Here is a 22,064-nt window from a genome sequence, read left to right as displayed (position 1 = left end):
CACATGATTTCTATTTGGATTCATAGAGATGTGATAAGAACCTTAAAGAAGGGACTACTGTATTAGGCCAATGACCCATCTATAGTCCAACAGCCTACCAGTGGCCAACTAGATGCCTGTGGGAAACCCATAAGTGGAACCTGAGCAAAAGAACTCTTTCCCAATTATGTGAAATACCTGTGGGAAGAGAAGGGGTGCATGGCTTTCTGAGAAGCCTGACTCCTCCTTCCATCAACCAATATCTCACAGAAGCCATTGCATCAAGCTCATCAGGGGAGCGGAGGGAAAGACTCTTTCCATCCTCATTCAGCAGCCCAGAGGCCTAGTGAAAAATGATATCTCTTCCATTTCAGTCCATTACCCTATTCTTAGGGTCACATTGCAGCTAGTGTCTTAGGAGGAGAAGGGCTAGAAGTTGAAATGCCAGCCTGACCAGACCTGACATTGGTTCTATCCATCTGCTCAAGTTTGTTATGGAGGAAAAACAATAGGCAGACTGTGAAAAGGACAATGCAGCTAGACTCACACCACATTCAGCAGAGCTGATGGAATAAATACATAACGAAACCACTTTCCATATGCTCAAAGGCACCCTAATTTGTTATTACTTCACATGATCCATGGCTGATCACAGTTACATACCCTCCAACATTTCACTGATGAAAATAGGGACATCCTATTCTATAATTATAATAATAATTCTATTATTTATACACCACCCATTAAACATTAAAATCATTCCAATACAGGGCTGCCATCAAATGTCTTCTAAAGGTTGTATAGTTACTTATCTCCTTGGCTCAGGGGTCGCATAACTTCATGCCCTCCAATATTTCTCAGATGAAAATAGGGATGTCCTAAGAAATTATGGGATCAGATCAGAAACTGGAACAGGTTTTTGCAAATCCAAGACTGGAAAATAGGGATATTTGAAAGGTCTGCAGTTACTGTTTCAGGACAAAGTTTCAAATTTAGACTAACTTTTATTAATGTATTTGTGTGTGGACAGTAAACAGGACAAAAGTGGAAGAGAGAGAAAATAGTAGACTTCTCCCAAAGGCTTCCACTGCTGAGTTGGCAAGGAAAGGAAAGGCCAACCCCCTCCTTTCCACTTGTTCATCTGACCAAGCACAGAGCCTCAGGCTTCTCATTCTGCCCTTTAAAAATGGAAAGCAGAACACCACCGTTAATGCATCTTCGGGAGGCAGGCAGAGTAACCTTAATGTGCTGATATCATATAGATATGCCAGGATCATTCACATAGATAAAGTATTATTTCAGATGTAGCATTACAGTCAAGCGCGTTTGCATCTTACAACTAACGGAACCAATTAGCTTTTACTTTATCAGGAAATATTGCCTCTCAAGAGATAACACCCACAATCTCGGCATACTTGTGAAACATCCAGTGCGAGGTCGTAATTGAACCACAGCAGAAAATGATCTCCCTTTGAATTTAAAACAGGGTAAAACTGGTAGATATTTTGTACATTGAACATCAAATGGCAAATGCACACATGTGGATGGAAGTACAAACTCCATGCTTTCTGCATGGCTGCTCCATAGATCTTCAAAAGGAGCAGGAGCAGGACAAGGGCTCATGGATAATCTAAAAACACCAAGGAAATGTACTAATATACTTGAAGTACAATGGTTGGCTGGTTGGTTTCTTAACAAAATATATTCGGATAATCAGACAATGCTTAGAGAAGAATTAAGGCTGGTGCTTTGGGGAGAAGACTTGGAGTTCGGGGGTAAAGGATATGTTTTGCACACAAAAGGGTCCACATTCAGCTCCTAGCATCTTCAGATATCACTGTGGGGAGACCCTCTTAGTGAAACTCTGGAGAGCTACTGCCAGCCAAATGCACTAATGGTCTCACCCAGTATAAAGCAGTTTCCCATGTTCCTTTTTTTAAAAAAAAAAATTATTAGGGTTTATAGAGAAAAACACAAAACTTATTATTAAATATAGTTTCCCATTTTTGTCCAAACTAAGACTTTGATTTAAATACAATAAAAAGATAAAGAGAAGAGATGGGAGAAAGGAATAAAGAACGAGAAAGAGAGAAATAAGGAAAAAGAAATAGAAAAGGGGTTAAAAGAGAGAGAGCACAAAATAAAATTCAGAAGGTAAGGGACCTCCGATTCTTCATCTGTCCACTGTATATAAACAGTATTCACTTCGTTGACTCCAATATAACACCCAACAAAGCCACTTTCTATAAACAAGCACTATCGTCAATCCTCAAAGCCAAATGACTTTTTTTTTCATTTTCTTTTTCACACAATAAGTCTATGAGAGGTTTTCGATATTTAACAGAAATTAACAATGATTAAATTTGATTTTGTCATCTCAGCTAAGTCTGTTAGTTTTAACAGCCATTCTTCCACTGTTGGCAATAACGGGTCCTTCCACCTTCATTCCATCTATGTTCCTATGTAAGTAGTCCAAATAGATTGCTCACTATAACTGACCTAAGGCATTTTTGCTATTATTATTATTATTATTATTATTATTATTATTATTATTATTATTATATTTGGAAAGTAAAATTTATATTGAACAGGAATGTATATAAAAATGGTTCTCTTCTCTGTCCTGTATCAACAACATTCACACAAGGCACAAAGATGAAGACGGAGCATCAAAAGTGTTTTGTAGTGTCATTTGTTAAAACAGTCATAGTCAGCAGACTTTGTTCTGTGTCAAGTCAGCAAGCTGTCTGACCTCCAGAATGTCTATTGCCCATTGTTTACTTTTCATGTGATATTCACAACACCATGATGAGCTACTACAAGTCTCACAGAGAGATAGCTGCATATCCATTTTTGAACTTTTTTAAAAAACAAAAAAACAGTGACACACGATGGATATACAAATTCTTAACAAGGCCCTCTGTAATTGATACGTGCAGGACTGCAAATAAATAAATAAATGTGGAAATAAAACCATGTATTACTTATCCATTTGGGAAAGAGAAATAAAGGAAACTAAATCCATGAAGTTGTTAAACTGTGCTGAAGTCTAGATGGATGCTGTTTCATTCTCTTCGCTTCTGCAGAACTATTTAAATTGATTTCTAAGAAAGTGACTAAGGATCACAGCTGAAGTCCAATGCACACTTACTTAGAAGGAAATCCCAATTGACATCAGTATGTTGCACATCAACATAAAATCAAAATGGCATAATCTATCCAAATGGGACTGGAAAATATTCGTGTTTGACTGGATTGTGCCCCAGGTATTTTACAGTGTGTATTTGATGTTTAAACTAGATTCAATTGTGTTTACTCCCAGATAAGAAGATTGAATCTTTAACTAATTTTTAATCAGGAAATGAGACATACCAGTGAAGCCCAGTGATATATCCAGCACTTTGGGAACTGAAGGCCTTCACTCAAAACCTTCTGTTCTATAAATACTTTGTTTCGAGAAAAGAACTAATGATCGCATTAAATCTGAACACAAATGTACTCAACAAATGTTTGTAAGGAGTGTTATTCCACTGAAGGAATTGCTTGAAGTAAAGCAAATGCACGACATTGAAAAGTCATGTTTGTAAAAGCAGACTTGTCTAGAACCTAACTTTTACCCATCACAACTTCTCTTGCAACAATTAAAGCTCTACACTATTAGACTATACTACCAAAAAGTGATCTCCAGATTCTCTTCCTGAGCCTTTCTCACCCTGTGTTTTGCTGTGTTACCCCACCCCACCCCTGAAGATGTCATCTGATAAAAAGCTTCTGTGTCATTGTTTCCAAAAATAGGAGTCAAGCTGTATACATTGCATCAGGCTGTACATTCACAGTTTGATTGCATAAGGCACATACTTCACCCTTCATAAGACAAATGCTTGTTTGAGTTACACAGCTCGAAAATTGCTTACTTTCCAGTAATAAAACCTGTTTGTTTTCCACATGACTACTCCTGTTAGCTGTGTGGCACAGAATTCTGCAAGGGGGCAGTACATGAATCCTCAGGAAATGACGCATAAGCACATAAGTGGATGTATTGTATGTTGCATTGACAAAATTCCACTGAGACCGCATCCACCACTCAGGTGACTGTATTCCCACCTGAATGTCACCTTGAGTACAATTGGAAATGCTGTAAGTCCCTGGGAAAAGGCAGCAGAACTTCCTCCCAAAGATGCTAGACATGCAAACCACTGTGCAGTTCTGCACTTGCCCCCAGCAAGGCAAGCAAGGGACTAATCTGGGCTGCCTCACCCAGTATATGCAAGCTGCAGGACCCCATCTGACCCAGGAATAAGCATCATGGATGCAGGCTAGTAGGCCAACTTCTAAATGCCTATATCTTCTGAGACCATTTTTAATGTCCACTTGCATACAGTACAGGAGTTAATCAACCTACTTATGCTAGAGCAGTTGCATCGACTGCTCTGAACCACCCAGTGTAAACCTGAAACCTGCTTGATCATCACTGCTTGCTCAGGGTCAGAATCTGATGGACACTTTCTAAGGCCCTGGAATTTGAACACTAATCTGAGACACAATGCATACATAGAAACAACCCTACCAGCATGATGTGCTGAGAATTGGGCTGAGGATGTACTTTGCTGGACACGTAAGGGCTGCTTTTTCTTGGTGCACATTAGATCAAACCTTGATTAAGTTGCTTGAGCAGTGTGGCTGTCCCTACCACATGGTTTCATCACACACTGCTCTAGTGACGTTCTAAATACAAAACCAACATGGAAAGGACACATGATGAGGTTATGGCCATCTGTAGCTTCATTGGTTTCCAGTATTAATCACATGATATGCCAAACCTACTTTAATACAAACTTACATTAGCTTCTTGCAGCTCAGTTCTAAACACATTTGCTCAATAAGTTAAGTCTCACTGCAGGCTCTTGAACCTAGAGGCTACTATTATTGCTGGCTTAAATCAGTTAAAAGTAAATTTTAAAAGCATTGTTGTTCCTGTAAGAACTCTACTAATACACACAAAAAACGCCTGCTCGTGTAATTTCAAAATAAGTGACAATGAAACTTTGTTTTAACTGAAGATTAATTGGGTTGCCCGGCATCTATACCCAAAATGAATTGGATATAAATAGAATAACCTCATATATGTATAATTACATTGACTGTTAAAATGAAGGATATGTATACAGACTCTCTTTAATCTCATGGATCGCCATAGGCAATGCAGTCATTAATCCATGGAGGGTTAAGGACACAAAGAAGGATTTTCCAAGACAGATAAATTGAAATGACCCTTCTTTGATCTCAGGAATTACAATGGAGCATCAACAGCCAGGAGAGAGTGAGCTACTACCATGTTAGTAGCACTTAAAGTTATCCCCAAATTAGTACATAATTAATATTTGCCAGAGATGCTGGAACTTCCTTTTCAGATTGTAATTCTTACGTGTAAATAACAAGAGGAGCACCCAGAAAGATAAGATATCCAACTGACTGCTTAATTGCCTTTTACTGCCTCCTTAGTTACAGGTGTAAACTCTGGATCACTCTGAAAACTTCCACGCCCTTAGAATTATCCTGTAGCCTTTCATGGGGCATCTTGATGTGCAACCAATTAAACAGGCATCTCCCATCACCCTATTAAACTGTCATAGGTCCGTTGTGAGTTTTTAATGTTGATTTCACAATATTTCAGTTTGATTTTCTCTAGTAGCATGAATTTCAAAACTGAATTAGGGAAACAGCATGTGATAGGACAGAGTACCTCAGGGCAAAGACAAGAAAGGGGTGCCCCACTGGCTATTAAACAAAGCCTTGCGGGACACACTGTCTTGCTGTATATCATGTTTCCTAACAAAATGATCCCTGAATTTGGCAAGCAATTTCAAATTCTTGCAAATTGGATTGCCTGTCTGCTCAGTCCTTACTTTTGTTCCGTGCAATAGAAGATGGCATTTTACAATGAGAAGCCTACACTGACAAGATTGCTCTGATTTATTGCTTTGTGTTTCACTCAATTTCTTCTTAAATTAACCATTGAGTACTTTGTAGTTCTGCTTCATTTCCCACTGCTGTTTTATAAACTGCCCCTGGGGGACTCCTGACGATCTATCAAGCTCAACTTTGCTTGATCTCTTCTCCCTAAAGCATATTACAATATTAAACACTAAATGAAACCTAATCTAAGGTGAACTAGGCCCTTGCCAAGCCTACAGTATTCTAGGTACTGGAAATATCTCGATCTTTCAATGCATCTCAGAAACTTCCTAGAATTGCGCACACACACACACACACACACACACCTTTAGTTTTGCAATGGATTTGATGTGTAAGTCTGATCAGACTCCTAAAACATTACATCCTGTGATCTTCTGAATTTACACACACAAAAAAAGTTTAGAATGGAATACAGCAAGTGTTTGAATACTTTAGAATGCTTTGAATGGAATACTTGGTGGGTCACCCTACACTTCACATCGCAGCAAAACCAGATTTGCCTCAGCGTTTACACTCTCCAAGGAGTTGTGACCATTGAGCATATCTTTCTATCAGGAATAGAGAAACTTTTTTAAAAAAATCATTCATACAGTCAAGACTGTCAATTCCAACAGTGGTGTTGCTTTGTTTAAATTGTTCAGCAAAGTTGCCAAGATTATCAAAGAAGATCTGTGAAATACAGTGGTATCTCGGGTTAAGTACTTAATTCGTTCTGGAGGTCCATTCTTAACCTGAAACTGTTCTTAACCTGAAGCACCACTTTAACTAATGGGGCCTCCTGCTGCCGCTGTGCCACCGGAGCATGATTTCTGTTCTTATCCTGAAGCAAAGTTCTTAACCTGAAGCACTATTTCTGGGTTAGCGGAGTCTGTAACCTGAAGCATATGTAACCTGAAGCGTATGTAACCCAAGGTACCACTGTAGTTTTATTCACTTGATTAGGCAGAGTGAGGTAGCCCCCTCAGGCAGCCAACGCTGAGGAACAGGGGGTGGCAGCAAGGTGCCGGAGGACAGAACTAAGAGTGCCCTATCACCACTAAACTAGACTACCACCCTCAGGACAACACAGACCTTCCACCAGTGCTGAAACAGGATTTGACTGCTAGTCAGATCGGCTTCTGCAGCAGGACACCATTTTGTCCTTAGCTTCAGTCAGACAGCAATATGTATGCTTTGTGTCAGCCCTGGTTTCTCTGGAGATGTTCATGTTAAGAACATAGCTGATTTACCCTGTAACAACACACACACACACACACACAGAGAGAGAGAGAGCTTTCTTATAAAAAGTTGCTTGGAATCGCAGGTAGGAAGAGCTCTGTTGCTCTCGGGTTTCACTTGCAGGCTTCCCACAGGTATCTGGTTGGCCATGAAGGAAGAGTCTGCTGGACTAGATGGGCCTTTGGTCTGATCCAACAGGCTCTTCTTATGTATCAAGGAAGGCCTACCAGCATATTTGCAGAAGGACAAACACACCCACACCCCAACAATTCGCCACTTGTTCCCCTATTTCTGGACTCCTGTCATTAGCAAATACTGTTATTTTTCTTTCTGCGATCTTAGCATGTGGGACACAACTCTCCCACCTAGAAATATGCTTCCCCTCTTTCTTTCCTGATGCCACCACATCTTCACACAAATATGGCACACATAGCTTGTCACTTGATCACATCTGCCACTTGAATGGAGTACGCATGAATCAATCCTTAAAGAGGTAGCAGTAGAAAATGAAAAGGATCTGTTCCCCCATTCAGGACCAGTAAGCTCTTCTGTGATAATAAAGAAAATGATTAATGACAGCCTGGGATCTGGATGTGACAACGTTATCTCTGCTTTGACTAGTCATTGCAAAATATTTATATGCTTTAATGAGCCAAAAAATATCCTTAAAAACCCATGCCTAGCAACAAAACCCTAAAGATCTGATCATCCATAGAGGCCCAACAGTCTCTTAGATCATGTGCAACCACTTCAAAGTTGGCGTATCAAGTCAGTAATTGTAATGCTGCTTCAAAATATTTAAGCTAGAGGCCGGTTGTCGCGTGTCCCATTTACAGTCAGCATCTGTCCTCTGGTTCTATTAGAGCACAAAGCAAAAAATGTTTCCCCAAACTCACAAACAGGAAAAGCATCACCCAGCTAGAGAAGCCGCATTGGTCTCAGCTTTTTAGTTACTGAGCGGGCCTTTTGTGTCCGCATCTTTTTTTTCTCTCTCTCTCTCAAAAAGAAAGAAAGAACCCTCCACTCCACAACACACACATCCCTTCAAAATAGCGGTGGCTGAAGAAATTGCACTAATGTGTGCCTCAGGCAAAGAAGAAATAAAGAGAAGGGAGGGAGGGCTTGGCCGAGATGAAAGTAAGAGAGAAAGAAAGGAGGCAATTTAGTCTGCTCCAGCCTGAATTGCTCTCTCACCGAAGCCAAGGGTAGAGGGTTGGGATGAGTAGAGCTCTTTGGAATAGTGCACATGACTAGGGAACAATTCATTGTGACCATGCCTGCAGGCCAATTCCACTGGGTCAGAGAACAGAGAGTGCCATTCAAGCGCCGAGCAGGAGGAGTCACCCAGCGCAGCAGTAAAAGAAACAGCAATGTCTCCCAAGCACATGCTTCAGAAGGAGCCGGGAGAAGGCCTAGAGAGGATGGTTGTCTATCTCCTTTTCACTTCACCAGAGCTTCCATTCCAGGCTAAAACCACATCATTTCCCAAACTTGGAAACAGACAAGGGAGCTATCCACAGGTAAGCCAGAACAATACAGGGTCAAGTAATTATTCATTTTAAAAAACCACCGCCATGTGTCACTGAATGCTTCTCAGGTCAACACAAAGGCTTCTCTTCCACTTTGTTTCTTTAGAGACTCTTAGCAATTGCAAGAAAGCTATCTATGTGTCCATCAAATACACCACCATATGTGCCTGTGGTTGCAGATTCTAGTATGGTGCAACTCTCCATAATTGTTTGTCACAGGCAGCAGTGATGCTGATCCCCCCCCCATCCCCTTTCTAACAGTGGTAAATTTGGGGGCAGGGCACTAGAAACTTATTGCAATGTATTTTGGGATCTTAGTGGTGATCTGTTTACAGTGTGCAGGTTCACAATGTATTGCAGAGGTGCAGAAAGAAATGCATGAGCAGTAAACCAATTCACAGCCACATCTTCAGGAGTCTTCCCCATCCATGCCTACAGTATGTGCTGCTTTGAAGTTTTCTTCGTAACCACTCTGGACTCAGACAAGCAGTTTTCCAGTCCTGATACAGGTGCCCTTCTTGCAGTACCAACACCAGCATGGCAGCCACTTATTTGAGACTCACTTCACATTTTTATAGCAGGGGTTCCTCCCACACCAATCCTTACCCAGCCGAGAGCAATGAGTGGGCAGGAAATATCTACATGATTGATCCCAGGCCTGCAAATGGTATGGCCATTTCAAATGAAGCCATGTATTATTGCTGAAAAGGAACTTCACATATGTGCATGTCCAGGGACTCACATTTCACATACTGGGAGCTGGGGATTGCCCATCTTAGATATTCAATTGCCTTGTCTTCCAGTAGATTGCCAGTATACAGACCCTCCCTCCCAGTACATGCAGAACCCGAGACAAGGGTAAGCCTTGCACGCTGTTGGCACCCTGAACTAAGGCTGGAGGGGCTTTTGTTCAGAGGAGCCATCCCCAGATTGCTGCCTTCCAGATGCTTTGGACCACAACTCCCATCACCCCAGTGGGTTATCCAAAACATCTGGAAGGCACTATGTTAGGGACGGCTGGTTTAGAGGGATAGGATAGGCCTTCCAATAAGCGGCAGTCTCAAATGGAGACCCTAAACAAACCGACTCGAAATCAAGCAGAACTTTGTTGTTTTGCCAAAAGTGATAACACCTCAAAAAAAATCATACGCTTAAAAAAAAGAGACTATACAGTGGTCCGCACAAATAATTAGTTAAGGCATCTTAGTCATATCCTTCACAATCAATAGCATTAGTTTGAAGACACTGAAATCTAATTTTAGATGATGCCACAAGAAATATTGCAACCCTCCAAGGAATGAAATGCATTCATACACTGTAACTACAGGAAATAGAATTTATGGAGTGCATTTCAAAAAAGCAAGAATTTAAACCAAGAATACCACAGAACTATTTTTCTTTAGGAGACCATTATAGAAAGCACAACCAAAGGTCCTTTCAACTGCAAGGTCAATGAAACACAACTCATGGGATGGAGGCAGCACTGTTACCCATAGAACACAATTCGTGAACAGGGATCCTTATAACAGGTTGGTGAAGGGGTGGGGAGAGAACCTAGTCCACAGGCCTGATTCAACCCCTCAAGCAACTTATTTTCCTCTTGCCCCCCAAGAATCCATTGATTTTGGCAAAAAGAAAATAAATTAAAGTTGTGACTGTGCTGCACTAAGTGAAGAGGTTTAAACCTCAGCTGCCGAGGGAACATCTGAGACTTTGTATGTTTTTCTACTGTGTGTGTCCACAATGTGGGTTCCCAGTGTTGTGTGTGCAGACTGGAGGTGGGAACACCTAATGCTGACATGGGGCCCTCGAAGGGAGGGTTTGGCAAAGGTGAATGTGCTCCTCAGGTCCAATAAGAGTAGTCATTCCTGTTCTAGAACTATATATGAGATGGTCCTATTGGGAACAATAAATGCTATTTGTAATACACAGGCAACTACCCTGGGATCATTGTCTGAGGCCCTTCTTCGTGTGCTTCCGCTGCAAAAGATCTGGAGGGTGGCAACACAAGAATAGGCCTTTTCTGTGGTGGCTCCCCACTTGTGGAATGCTCTCCCCAGGAAGGCCTACATGGCATCTTTATTACATATCTTTAGGCACCAAACAAAAACATTCCTCTTCTCTCAGGCCTGTGGCTAATTAAACAATCTGTGGCACTTTAAACTGGGGGGAAGGGTGTTATTGCTTTGTTTGTTACTATGTTATGTATTTTTGTATTTTTTATAATGTAAACCGCCCTGTTTATGGGTGCTACAGAAACTTTAACAACATCTAGTGTGTACTTTTTAAAATGTAGCTAGGAAGGCTCACACATAATCAGATAATCTGGTCCACTTCACTGGGGGTATCTGAATACTTGTATTTGGGGGGGGGGGAATGAAATCTGTCCTGTTGTTTTTAATTTTACCTGAATAAAAACCCTACAAGGTGGGATATGCAAAGTAATGCCAGCATGCCCAAACTGGAAAATCAGAGATTTGAGCTTGAGTTTCCTGCAACCAGCAACACAACAAATATCACATCTCCACTAGGGCAAACTGGCTTTCTGGGAAGGGGCGTTGTTATTTATTCTTCTTAAATCACTCATAATTGTAGGAATCTTTCCCAAATTAGCAGCTGCTTACGCTAACAAATACCTTCTTCCTTCAAGATTAAGGCTGGAATTGAATAATATGTACTAGTGTACAGCAAAATCTTTTCGTGTGCTAGTAAAATATTTCAACCACATCCAGCACTGAAGAGTACAATTTAAAATTTCAAGAAAAATATGTAATCAATTTCTGTCTTAACTCATCTCATCCCTAGATGTCAACATGTCTGAGAACAAAGTTATAGTGAAAGACTGAGCTGTGAATTATGCAAAGTTCTCTACATTTTCCCAGAACTGTTTTTGTTTCGTGTTGTTGTTGTTGTTGTTTTAAAAAAAAGGTTGGAGATGCAGAAAGCCAGTTCTTTCTGAAATTTGTGAAGCCTACATTAAAACATAGAGGTCACTGGACAAACATTTCATGAGAGGTCATTGCACCATTCATAACCCTGGACTTTCTACCACAGAAGTTTCTGTTCATAATTCTAAAGTTTCCAACACAGAACCAAGAGCAAGACCAGTCATAAACCAATGCCTTCATAAAGGAAATCTAAAATAAAGCTTGTGATGCAGTTCGTAAGGTTATCTGAGCTCCAACTCAATAATAATTACTTCTGCACAAACATGTTGAGATTCCGGCAAGTGTCTTAAAGATTCATTTCATACATAATGTTTTCAAAACAAATCCACTGATACCAATTCTTTTGAGCATTTAGAAACAGCCATCAGTATTAAATAATGGCAACAATAAATCTCCATTTCTTGAGGCTCAGAAAATTAACCATATTCCATTTTTCTCACTGTTATTAGTTGCAGTAGTTATCAGCTTACTAAAGACACATTTAGAGTTAAAAGAAACTAAAAAATGATTATCCTTTAAGTTTTGCTCTGACAAAAAAAATCCATTTATTTCACAGATATTGAAGAAACAAATAGCAAGACTTCCAATAGCCTTTGCAAATATGTTTATGATTAAACTTCCTGATTCAATTCAAAACAAAAAAAATTGTTTGTCACTTGGAGTGCCTCCATTTTGGGGAATATGTGTTCTGAAAAGCCAAAAATGATCTGAAATGCATTTTGTTAAGGACTGAATAAAATAAATAACAGTTATTCGGTGTTCTTGAGGTTTGGCACCATGACTTAGCCCAGAACCAAGACAACTCCATCCAAAGATCCTTACCTAAATTTTAAATCATTTTCAAATAAATGAGCTCAAGACTGGGCACAACGCAATGAAAACAGGCATTATCATTAATAAAAATGTGTTGGCCATTAACATTAGCTATTTCTTCCCTAGCCATCCTTTCTTCACCCCACATTTTATTCCGCTGCTAAGATTTAGGAGAGTGGAAATCTACATTCAGTGCAGAGGCCTCCTGCTCAGTGACCAATCTGCCTTAAAGAAAATAAAAAAATAAACCCATGAACCTGCCGGCATTGTTTTTCTCCATTTGTGCCTCTCTTTCTTGACATATACATTTGAACACTGTGAAGATGCAGCTCTCCTTAAATCTCTAGTAGGCTTGAGGGTGTCACCTCCCCCTCCCCTCTCTTTTTACAATGTGGAGGGATGCTATAGTCTTAAAGAATGGTTTCAGTTGTCCTTCCTGAATGGCTGTCGGCATCTCTAGCCGTCTAGAAAGGCTAGAGACATTTTGTAGGTGAAAATAGCCACTTTTTCCACGGTGGAGAGTCCATAAAACTCCTCAGAGCATTGGCTATTGGGGCTCATTGAATAATTCATCCCTCATTGCAAGCCCATAATGTCTTTTCTGGCCCTATTGTAGGGCCTGTTTTCTCTTCTTTTCTCCTTGAATTATAAAAAGGTTGCCTTCTTTTGTCCACATCAAGCTGCTGCGAGCTGAACCTTTGTCTGGCCAGAGCTAAAGTGCGAGTTTCAATGGACTCTCCCCTCTTTGTTTTCCAAGTTCATCTCCAAGTGTAGATTGTGTATAGAAGGCCTTCTTTGTAAAAGCTGGAAAAGTTGTACAAATGTTTGACCAGCTCATTTGGTACTTTTTGTCTCCTGTTCTCCAGGGCCTACGGTGGATGTGCAAGGGGCAAGCTTTGGAGGAGGAGTGCGAGGGGAACCTCAAACAACAAGTCATCCCCGGCACTGGCAACAGCCCCGTCTGCCGACTCAAGCCATAAGGTCTTGGAAAACCAGCTCCAACATCAACAACAGACAACCTGTAGAGAAGTGGATTAAAGATCCTCCCCTCCTTTAGATGGCAACCGCAACAGACTCTGAATTTGGGGGTGGGGTGGGGAAGAAGCACCCTACTGAAGCAGATGGAAATCTGTCTTGCACCCTGATCCAAAATGCACTTACTTGGAAGTCAGCTCCATTGATTACTGTTACCGTGTTCATGCAAAGCTGCAATCTTTCTATATGTAGTAGATCTGACTGAAGCAGGATTTGCAACAGACTAAGCATGCACAGCAGAGGTTCAAAATAGAATCATAGCCCCAGACTGTGTATTAATCTAGCTATGGTTTGTTTTTCACATTAAATGTGTGTGTGCGCGCGTGTGTACAGAGAGAGAGAGAGAGTCCCTTTTTTCAAATAAAATCTCTCTTTATTCTTTCACTTTCTTCCTTCTGTTGCTAGAATAAAACTTGGAAGTTCTATAAATCAACAACCCAGGTAGCCTTTGAAGGAGAGCAGCATATAGATATTGATATATAGATATGGTATCTTCCTGCGTTCCTGGCATCTCAAGCCTATTTATTTTTACTTCAAAGTAAGCAAAGCCCACTACAATAGTAGTAAGGATGGCTTAAGCAGGCTACTATCCTACTTTAACGGGCAGGATCTCTCGTTTGACATGAAGCCCGGGGAGGGGGGGACGGGCAGGATCGCGACCTTCTCTCAAGGACTTCTCTCCCTCCTCCTCCTCCTCCTCCCCCCCCCCGGTTCCCTCCCCTGTCCCTTTTTATTTAATGACTTCAGCTTGACTAACCCAAAATACTGTTCAGATTTAAGGACACAGGGGGGAAGGGACTAAACGGCTCTGGCCACACGATTGAGCAACTAGCTTTTCACAACGAGTTCAGACAACGAACCTCCTCTCCTCCCCCCTTCCCACCCCCACTCCTACCCCTACTGAGAGCCTCTTTCCCCCCAGATTGCGAACTCTTCATAAATAACGCCAACTGAATACTGTGAGATTTAAAAGGCGGGGGAGGGAGCCTTGCTTTGTGGGGGAGGGGAAAGAAGTTTTGGACGTGCATCCTTATCTGCTTCTAGATTTCACACACACGCTTGCTGATCGGAACATCAGACTCAGAACTCTTCCCACTTCTGGGTCGAATTTGCGAGATCGCAAGTTGTTTAATAACATGAAATTAAAGTGAATAAGAAACTAGAACTCTCCCCCTGAGCTGTTTAGAGACCATGGAATTCACACAACTGGGTGCCCTCCATCCATCTCTCTCTCTCTCTCTTTTTTTTTTTTTTTTTTTCCTTCGGCTCACCCAGAAATACACAGAATTGAATCGAGCGTTTCTGGCAGCCCATTCCATAACCCCCGCATGCCGGTAACTTTGTTGTTGGTGTAACCTCCGGCTCCGTCCATTCATGCCTGTTCCAAATTTTAGTCAGAGAAAAGCTTTCCTATGCCTGTTCACCGGCTAAATTCAATCTTGCTCGCTTGCTTACTTGCTTTCCTGGGCGCAGGATCGCGCTGTCTCTCTGGCAAAGATGCTCAGCGCTCCAGCTTGGAAATAAAGCGCCCCCGGGATTCCGTGGGACTCCCTTGGGCTGCAATCCCAGGCGCACTTACTAGGGAGTAAAGCCCTATCGAACGCCAGGGGACTTGTTTCTGAGTAAACGTGGATAGGATCGCACTATTACTTCCTTGCGCGTAAACGTTGCTAGAACCGGGAGGCCTACAACGCATTCCCCCCCCCCCCCATTCCTGCATTAAAACACATTGCCAGGCTGGTTCTGCAGCGCAAAAAGCGCGCATCCCGACGTTTTCAGATAAGTTAGTTCCAAGCGAGCATGTTAATTTGCAACTGAGCCCAGCAAAATCGACTTCCTAGCAACGGGGGTAGAGAAGACGAGAGATGAGAGCAAATCTTACTCAGGGTCAGACAGACTGTCATCTTTCCGTCCCATCCCAGCCTAACACGGATGAGCCGGAGAATAATAACTCTTCCCTGAGCCACGGGAGGGGGGGGGCAGGGAGGCAGCTGCCCCCCCCAAATCAAGTAAATAAATAAAAAAGAGTTAACTAACTGACCAATTGCATCACAGATAACTCGGTTCTGCCTCCCCCAGAATGCCTGCCCCCCCCCAAAAAAAAAAAAATCCTGGCTATTCCCATGCCCTGAGCTCTCTTACTTCGGTTAAGGAGCAGCCGACGACCCTGGATGCAGACGGAAGCTCAACGGAAATCAGCGGACTTGCTTCCAAGCAAGCAAACAGGCACGCAAGCAAGCTGCAAGGACACCAAATTGGAAGTCGTGCCATCGGAAAGGATGGACTTTGTTTCTTTTTTTGTCTGACAAGTAGCATTTAGGGCCCGACCCCAACTCCCTGTTTCTTCAGAAGTAAGTCCCATTGAGTTCATCGGGTGCTTTCCCCTGGGCAACTGTGCTCAAGATTTCAGCCCGAGATTTTGAACGCACCGAATGGGTGTGGGACTTCAAGCAGACGTAAAATATCAAAATGAGTTGCAGTCAGTGTGTTTACATTTGAAGGGGGAAACCCGGCTGCAGGTTACAGGCTGACTAGATGGTCGATCAGGTTGCCACCTTTCTTCCTGGCCCTGCTCCTGTGCCTTGGGCAGCTCCTCACACAGAAGTGGAGCTTTGATCCCTGCTCTTTCTCCATCCTAGGAAGAATCTCTATCTGCTTTCATTTCTGCCTGTGTCAGAGGCGCCAGACACAAGAAAAGGACAGGAGGAGTACAGCAAGTACCATTGTACTGTTGGAACCGCGGAAGACATGTTCCTTCAGTGGGGATGTCCTCTTCTCGCCAAAGATAGTACTGCGACTCCCAGACAAAAGGTAGCATAAATACAGTTAGGCCGAAACTAGAGTCTGTCCAAACACAAGGTCTAAACCTATATACATAATTCCATCCTGCAAAACTCCCAAATAAACCTATTTAGGACAGTTGTACCGCCAGGATGGGACTTTGGGGGCAGACGTCCAGGGCCCCGCACAGTGGAATGAGCTAGTAGACAGGGGGAACGCAGCAAGGGGCTCACCATGTTTTGAAGTAAGTGCCAGAGTGACGAAGACCCTTAAGTCCCAGAATCAAAATTTACCCAACTGCACCACTTGTTGGCCGACAGAGTCGCAATATCTCGCTGAAACTGACATGCACCTTCAATAGATAGGCAGACAAGGAGAGCAGTCATCTCAACCAACTTCTCTTCAACCAGGAAAGCTTTCAGAGGCTAGGGAGCTAGGGACCTGTTCGTGGTTCTCTCTTTCTTGAATCTACCTATTGCTGCCGCCCAAAAGTCTCACCCTTAGAGGGTCCTCTTTTCACAATCGCGAACGACACTTGGGTAAGCCCGTTTCCAACCCTCCCCTCCAAAGCCAAACACCACCGAAGTGTCTCTCCCGGAAATTCTCCTAAATGGAAACGGAGCAGCCAGGACTACCCTTTCGACGCCCCCCAACATCCCCCTTCGATCAACATGCTCGACGGCTCCCCTAGCCAAAGAGTTCGGCCTTTCTACACCTTCCTCTGTCCCATAAAGCTATAGGCCCTGATCAATCATATTTGCACTCTCTAACGGCGCCTCGGTCCCCTCAAAGAAGAAGAAGAAGCCGGCCGCCCTTTACCTCGTTCGCTGAGGATGCCGTCGATGCTGTGCTTGGCTTTCTTCTCGCTCTCCTCCACTTCCTTCCTCTCCAGCTCGGCTTCTTCTTCTTCTCCCTTCCCAAATTTGCTTCTCAGAATACGGCTGATGGAGCTCACTTGGGGAAAGAGGGGGAAATATAACTGAAGGCAGAAGCTGGATGGAGGCGGCAGCAGCTGCAACTAACTATGGAGAGCATCCTTTGCTTATGTGCTGAGGGGTTGGCAATGAACCTCCTTCGGGACTAGTGGCGTTTGGCAGTCTCGGGGCGAATCCTTTCGGATCCCTTGCTCATCACAGAAAAGTTTAGCGCTCCTTCTGATTTGTAGCTTAAAGGATTACGACTGCTCGGCCGTTTATTGCATTTTTACGATTGTGTTGTAAACAGTCTTGACATATATTTTTTTAAAAAACTGAAGGAGTGAATGTATAATTCTACCCGCCCACCCCCAATACAAACAAACGAAGAAATAAATAGGAAAGACCCCGTGAGCATTTAAAAGCGTTAATATGATCAACAGCTGAAGCGCGAGGAAATCGGGATTTCCAATCCAACTAAACGAAAGATTTAAAGAGAGGTTGGTACCCTACATTAAAAAATAATCATCATCATGTAAAAGGTTGTAATTGTATGAACACTGCCTTGAGAGGAGCCACACTGAGCACACCTCTGAATGCGCAGTGCAGATTGACTTCCAAATAAACTTGCAAAGGATCCAGATCTTGGAGCTCTGGAAGCTTTGCAGTCCATTCCTCTGCAAGTTTACTTGGAAGTAAGTGTTCATTAGGGCTTAACCCCCACCCCAAAAAAGCGTGCATAGAAATGCAGCCTCACGTCGAAGCCATTTCGAGTTAGGTTCAACCTTTGTTGCAAAACAGCAGCGAGCAGAATATATGTATCAACCCTACGGGCCACGGGTGCATCTAGCTGGGTGGAGTGAAAGTCCTTCTCCTCCCATGGATTTTCACTCCCATCGATCTCAATGGAACTTTGTAAAGGTTTTGGGGTGAACTTGAGTTCAAATCCAAAACTTTCGCTTCCCAAAACTGGTTGCGGATCAGGCTATTAAATTCCTTCCTTTTTGCTATAAGCATGAACTTGCCTGGGGAAGGAAAGTTGGGTATTTTAACTCAGCGCACCGCATTTTTTCCGCGCTGGAACCATCAAAGAACTAATTCCTTCCAAGTCTTGACTATGTCGGGGGGCCACCACCAATCAGTCCTTCCACGTTCCCAAGGGCTTCTCGCCCACCTACTCCCCGCCACTGCTTCCTGATCTAAGATAGCTTACAATCCACTTCTTGCGACGGTTCAGCGCGAAACGCCTCGATAGACTTCTGGAATTCTTCCGAGGAAGAGTGATTCCCCCCCCCCTTTCTTTCTCAGAGGATGCGCGGAGTGGAAAACGAGACAGCACAATCGCGTCGCACCGTTTGCAAAAGCCCTTTTCCATTCCCAATGAGCAAAATACCGGTAAATAAAAAAAAAAAAGAATGTCCTTCTGCTTCTTATACATTGTGCCATTAAAAAAAAAATTAAGGGGTTTATTTTTCCCAATCCCTGGCTTGCTAAACATTCTCGTCCCAGGATTGTTGCTCTGGGAGGAAAGGAATGAGAGAGAGAGAGAGAGAGAGAGAGAGAGAGAGAGAGAAGCGGAAAGCGATGCTCTAGGATGTTAATTAAAAACAAACCTTCCCAGCCCGATGCTTCGACGCTACATGTGCTTCAATGGTGGTTAATCGGATCACTCGGATTTATGAGAACTCAAGGAAATGACAAGCCACGAAGATTGCTTGTCTTCTTTTACTACGTCCCACTACCTAGCCCGGCTCGCAGCCTTTTCCCCAACGCTACGCGATCCCTTTCCCTCGGTTTCTTTCATCCAGTGCCTATAAGATAAAGCCAGATCATAGACACTCATCCAGCAAGTCGCGCAAGGCCCCACAGGGCCCGTGAAAGCCTGCAGTCTGTCGAGAGCAGCGTCGTTTGATGTCTCTTATGGGAACTCAGGGCGGGGGGCTGGGGGGGGGAGGCAGGGCGAGCTTCTAAAACAATTATATATATATATATGGTGTTTAAACCGACCTCGATCCGGCCTGCATCTTTAATTGTGCTATTTGGTGGGGGAAAGTTCCAATGAAATCCATGGGAGTGAAAGCGCCGGTCTTAGACTTTTCGTCCACTGAATTAAGTGCGGCTTCCTTGCGAGTAAAGCCGCTTAGGATCGAGCTGTAAAAACGACTGGCTGTAAGGAAGTATTTTCAGGGCTGGGTTGACAATTCCAGGGCACTAGCCTCTTTCTTTAGAGGCGTTCCCCTAATTTAAATGGCACCTTCCGCACACTTACCTGGGAGCTGGTGTACCAGAATCAACTGAATCAACTTCCCTATCAATATATTTTAGGAAGATAGATCGCCTTAGGCAGACCATTGGTAGCTCAGTATGGTCTACACTGGCCGGCAGAGGCTCTCAATCCTTCCTTGGAGATGCCAAGATGCTCTGCGGTTGAGCTACAACCCCTTTCCTGCCATGCCAGACGTCATCGATCTGTAGAATCGGCTTAAGTGGGTGAAGGATCCGGAAGCTGGTAAACCCCAAGGGCATTTTGAATGAGTCCCCTTCGGACTTACCTGAAGGCACGGTGTTTCTGTCGCACACGCCGTCCTTCAGCAGCTTGTCCCGGATCTCCCAGCTGAACATGCCCGCGTTGTCTCGTTTATATTCCTCGATCTTCTTCTCGACATCAGGCGTCGTCACCTGCTTTAATAGAAACGACCCAGAAAGGAACAAAAGTTGGGACACTTTGCGGGGAGAGAGATGGGAAAGAAAGCGGGGGTGGGGGGGGGAGAACCTGGCGCCCTACGAGGATGAATGAACATTCAGGGCTCAGCCTAGGGGTGGAATCCCTTCAGACTGATGCTGCTGAAAGTCAGGACCAATCCCGGATACTTCCTGAACAAATCCTTCATCTCCTCGGCTTTGCAGACCCTGGGGTGCCAATTTGACAGAAAACAGCTGAAGCAAAATGTGAAATGACTCGAACACGGGCTTTTAAAATTAGCAGCACTCCCCATAAAAGGAACTGATCATGGGGGGGGGGGAGGGAGGGGGCTAAAGAATCAGGACTCACGTTTGAAAAAGAAAACTGAGAGCCCAAGAAACGCTGTCTTCTGTGTGACACGAAACAGGCTTGCAAAAGGATTCAGAGCAAAATTAGACAGGAAACCCTCCGGTAGCTTCCTAAAGCCCTAGGTTGGCAATCAAGGTCGATCGGAATCGAATAGGACTCCTTTCAAAGTAATGTATCGGGGTGTAAAAATGAAATGCCAACAAGGGAGAGGAGGGAGGGAGACGGGAAGGTGGGGTGGGGTCCCATTCACTTTATGATTAGAACAAAACATCATTTAAAAAGAAAAGTCCTGAAAGTTCATAGAAACTTTTGCCAAGCAAAAACGGCCAAATCCCGGAAGACCTAGAAGAGGTCTGCTGCAGCCAACGTCCTATTTCTAAAGATCCACGAAAATTTGCTGCATGCATGAAGCCTTTTTATTAAGCGGAAATTAATATCCCCTTCTGATAAAATATGAAATAAGATTACTTTTAATTTTATGTATAGAAATATAAATACACAGACACACACACAAAAAAACACCCTAAAATGCTGTGTATTCGCGTTGAGGTTTCAAACCTATCTCTTCCTTTGCCATTTAAGATGGGGAGGGAGAGGGAATGGCGAGGACGGGGCAAAAAACAAAACCCAGTGTCAGAATAAATTTATTCATAGTTGGGAAATGGTTTCGCAGACAAACTTTTACTAACATTAAAATCAGACTGGAAGCGGGAGACGTGACTGTTCGATTTAGTATCCTTCTGACCTCTTAACGTTTGTATGTAAACAGTTTGGGAAACTAGTAATTTATACGCTAGACTGCGCAATGCACCTCGGAGGAGAAGGCTAAGGAAGGAATAAAGCGCTTGGCTCCAAAATTCATTTACCCGGATTACATTGAATTCAGTGATAATTAGTTTCCAGAGAGGGAGGAGGAAGTATATTTAGGGGTGAGATGAGAATGCAACGTTTGTAGCAGAAGTTGGACGACAGAGACGGGTAGATGGAAAGGTAAATTACTGAAATTCAAGTTTCTCTTGGATACAGTCTACTCTCGTTAGTGGTGTGATCCAAAATCAATTAGACCTCCGCGTTTATTGGCACACTTGTCCCAAGGCCATTATCAGCCTCGCGGATTCCTGCCCTGGTTAAGGAAAGTCGCTTAGGATCCCAGCCTTCGCTAGCATCGCAGAGCGCTGATCCCGGTTCTGGGCTATAGCCCCCCCCCCCCCCCATCACCCGCCACTGCTTCGAGGGATCCGCAAGGTCTAACAACTGTCTGTCTGAAAGTTACTTTGGCCAGGAGAGAGTTGGACTTTTCTAGAGTTTACTTTTCTAGATCCTACTTAGAAAAAACGGCGCATGCTTCTTGAGGGTGGCTGGGTAAGTGTGCAGCAATATGCACGCGCTAGAAGGGGGTTGGGATCTGTATCTCCGCAGGGCTAGGGTGGTTGTAAAGGGGTGTAAGGAAAACCGAGAGCGTTCCAGCCAGGAGAGTGAGAAAAAAGGAATGCGTTGCGTTCAGAGCCTAGCTCTCCTGCGCTCTGCCAGGCCCGTTTGAAGCAGCGAACAGTCGGCGCTGCAAATCCCAGACACAGCGATGTCAGGATCGCGAAGGAAGTGCACTAACGTGGGCCTGTGCGCTAGCCAAGGAGGTCAGAACTGGTTGGAACTTTAGAGCTGAAGTTCTGCACGTCTGTCCCCCGCCCCCTTAATTAACAGAACCACCCAGTCCTTTCTTATTCCATATAATCCCAATCCGGATGTCTTGCTACAAGATCCCAAGCGCCCGGGAGTATGCACTGGAAGGGACGGAGAGGGTGATGCACCCATTTTGTAG

At 43.5% G+C, this 22,064-nt stretch overlaps 1 protein-coding gene across 3 annotated transcripts in view; it reads right to left on the bottom strand.

Annotated features, from left to right (window-relative positions):
• PAX3 (paired box 3) overlaps window positions 1-22,064 on the bottom strand; it is a 106,196-nt gene that overhangs the window by 80,795 nt on the left and 3,337 nt on the right. The window contains exons 3-4 of one of the 3 annotated variants that reach the window (XM_083442805.1): window positions 19,746-19,875; window positions 17,099-17,233 (exon numbers count right to left, since the gene is read on the bottom strand). In XM_083442805.1, the coding sequence (XP_083298931.1) occupies window positions 17,099-17,233; window positions 19,746-19,875 (265 nt within the window). The remainder of the gene's footprint in view (window positions 1-17,098; window positions 17,234-19,745; window positions 19,876-22,064) is intronic. The other 2 variants (XM_083442804.1, XM_083442806.1) reach the window with 2 other exon arrangements.

Source organism: Podarcis tiliguerta (assembly GCF_965153285.1).
Source record: "Podarcis tiliguerta genome assembly, chromosome: 5".
NCBI classification, from domain to species: domain Eukaryota; kingdom Metazoa; phylum Chordata; class Lepidosauria; order Squamata; family Lacertidae; genus Podarcis; species Podarcis tiliguerta.
This window is presented reverse-complemented; position numbering and strand designations above follow the sequence as displayed.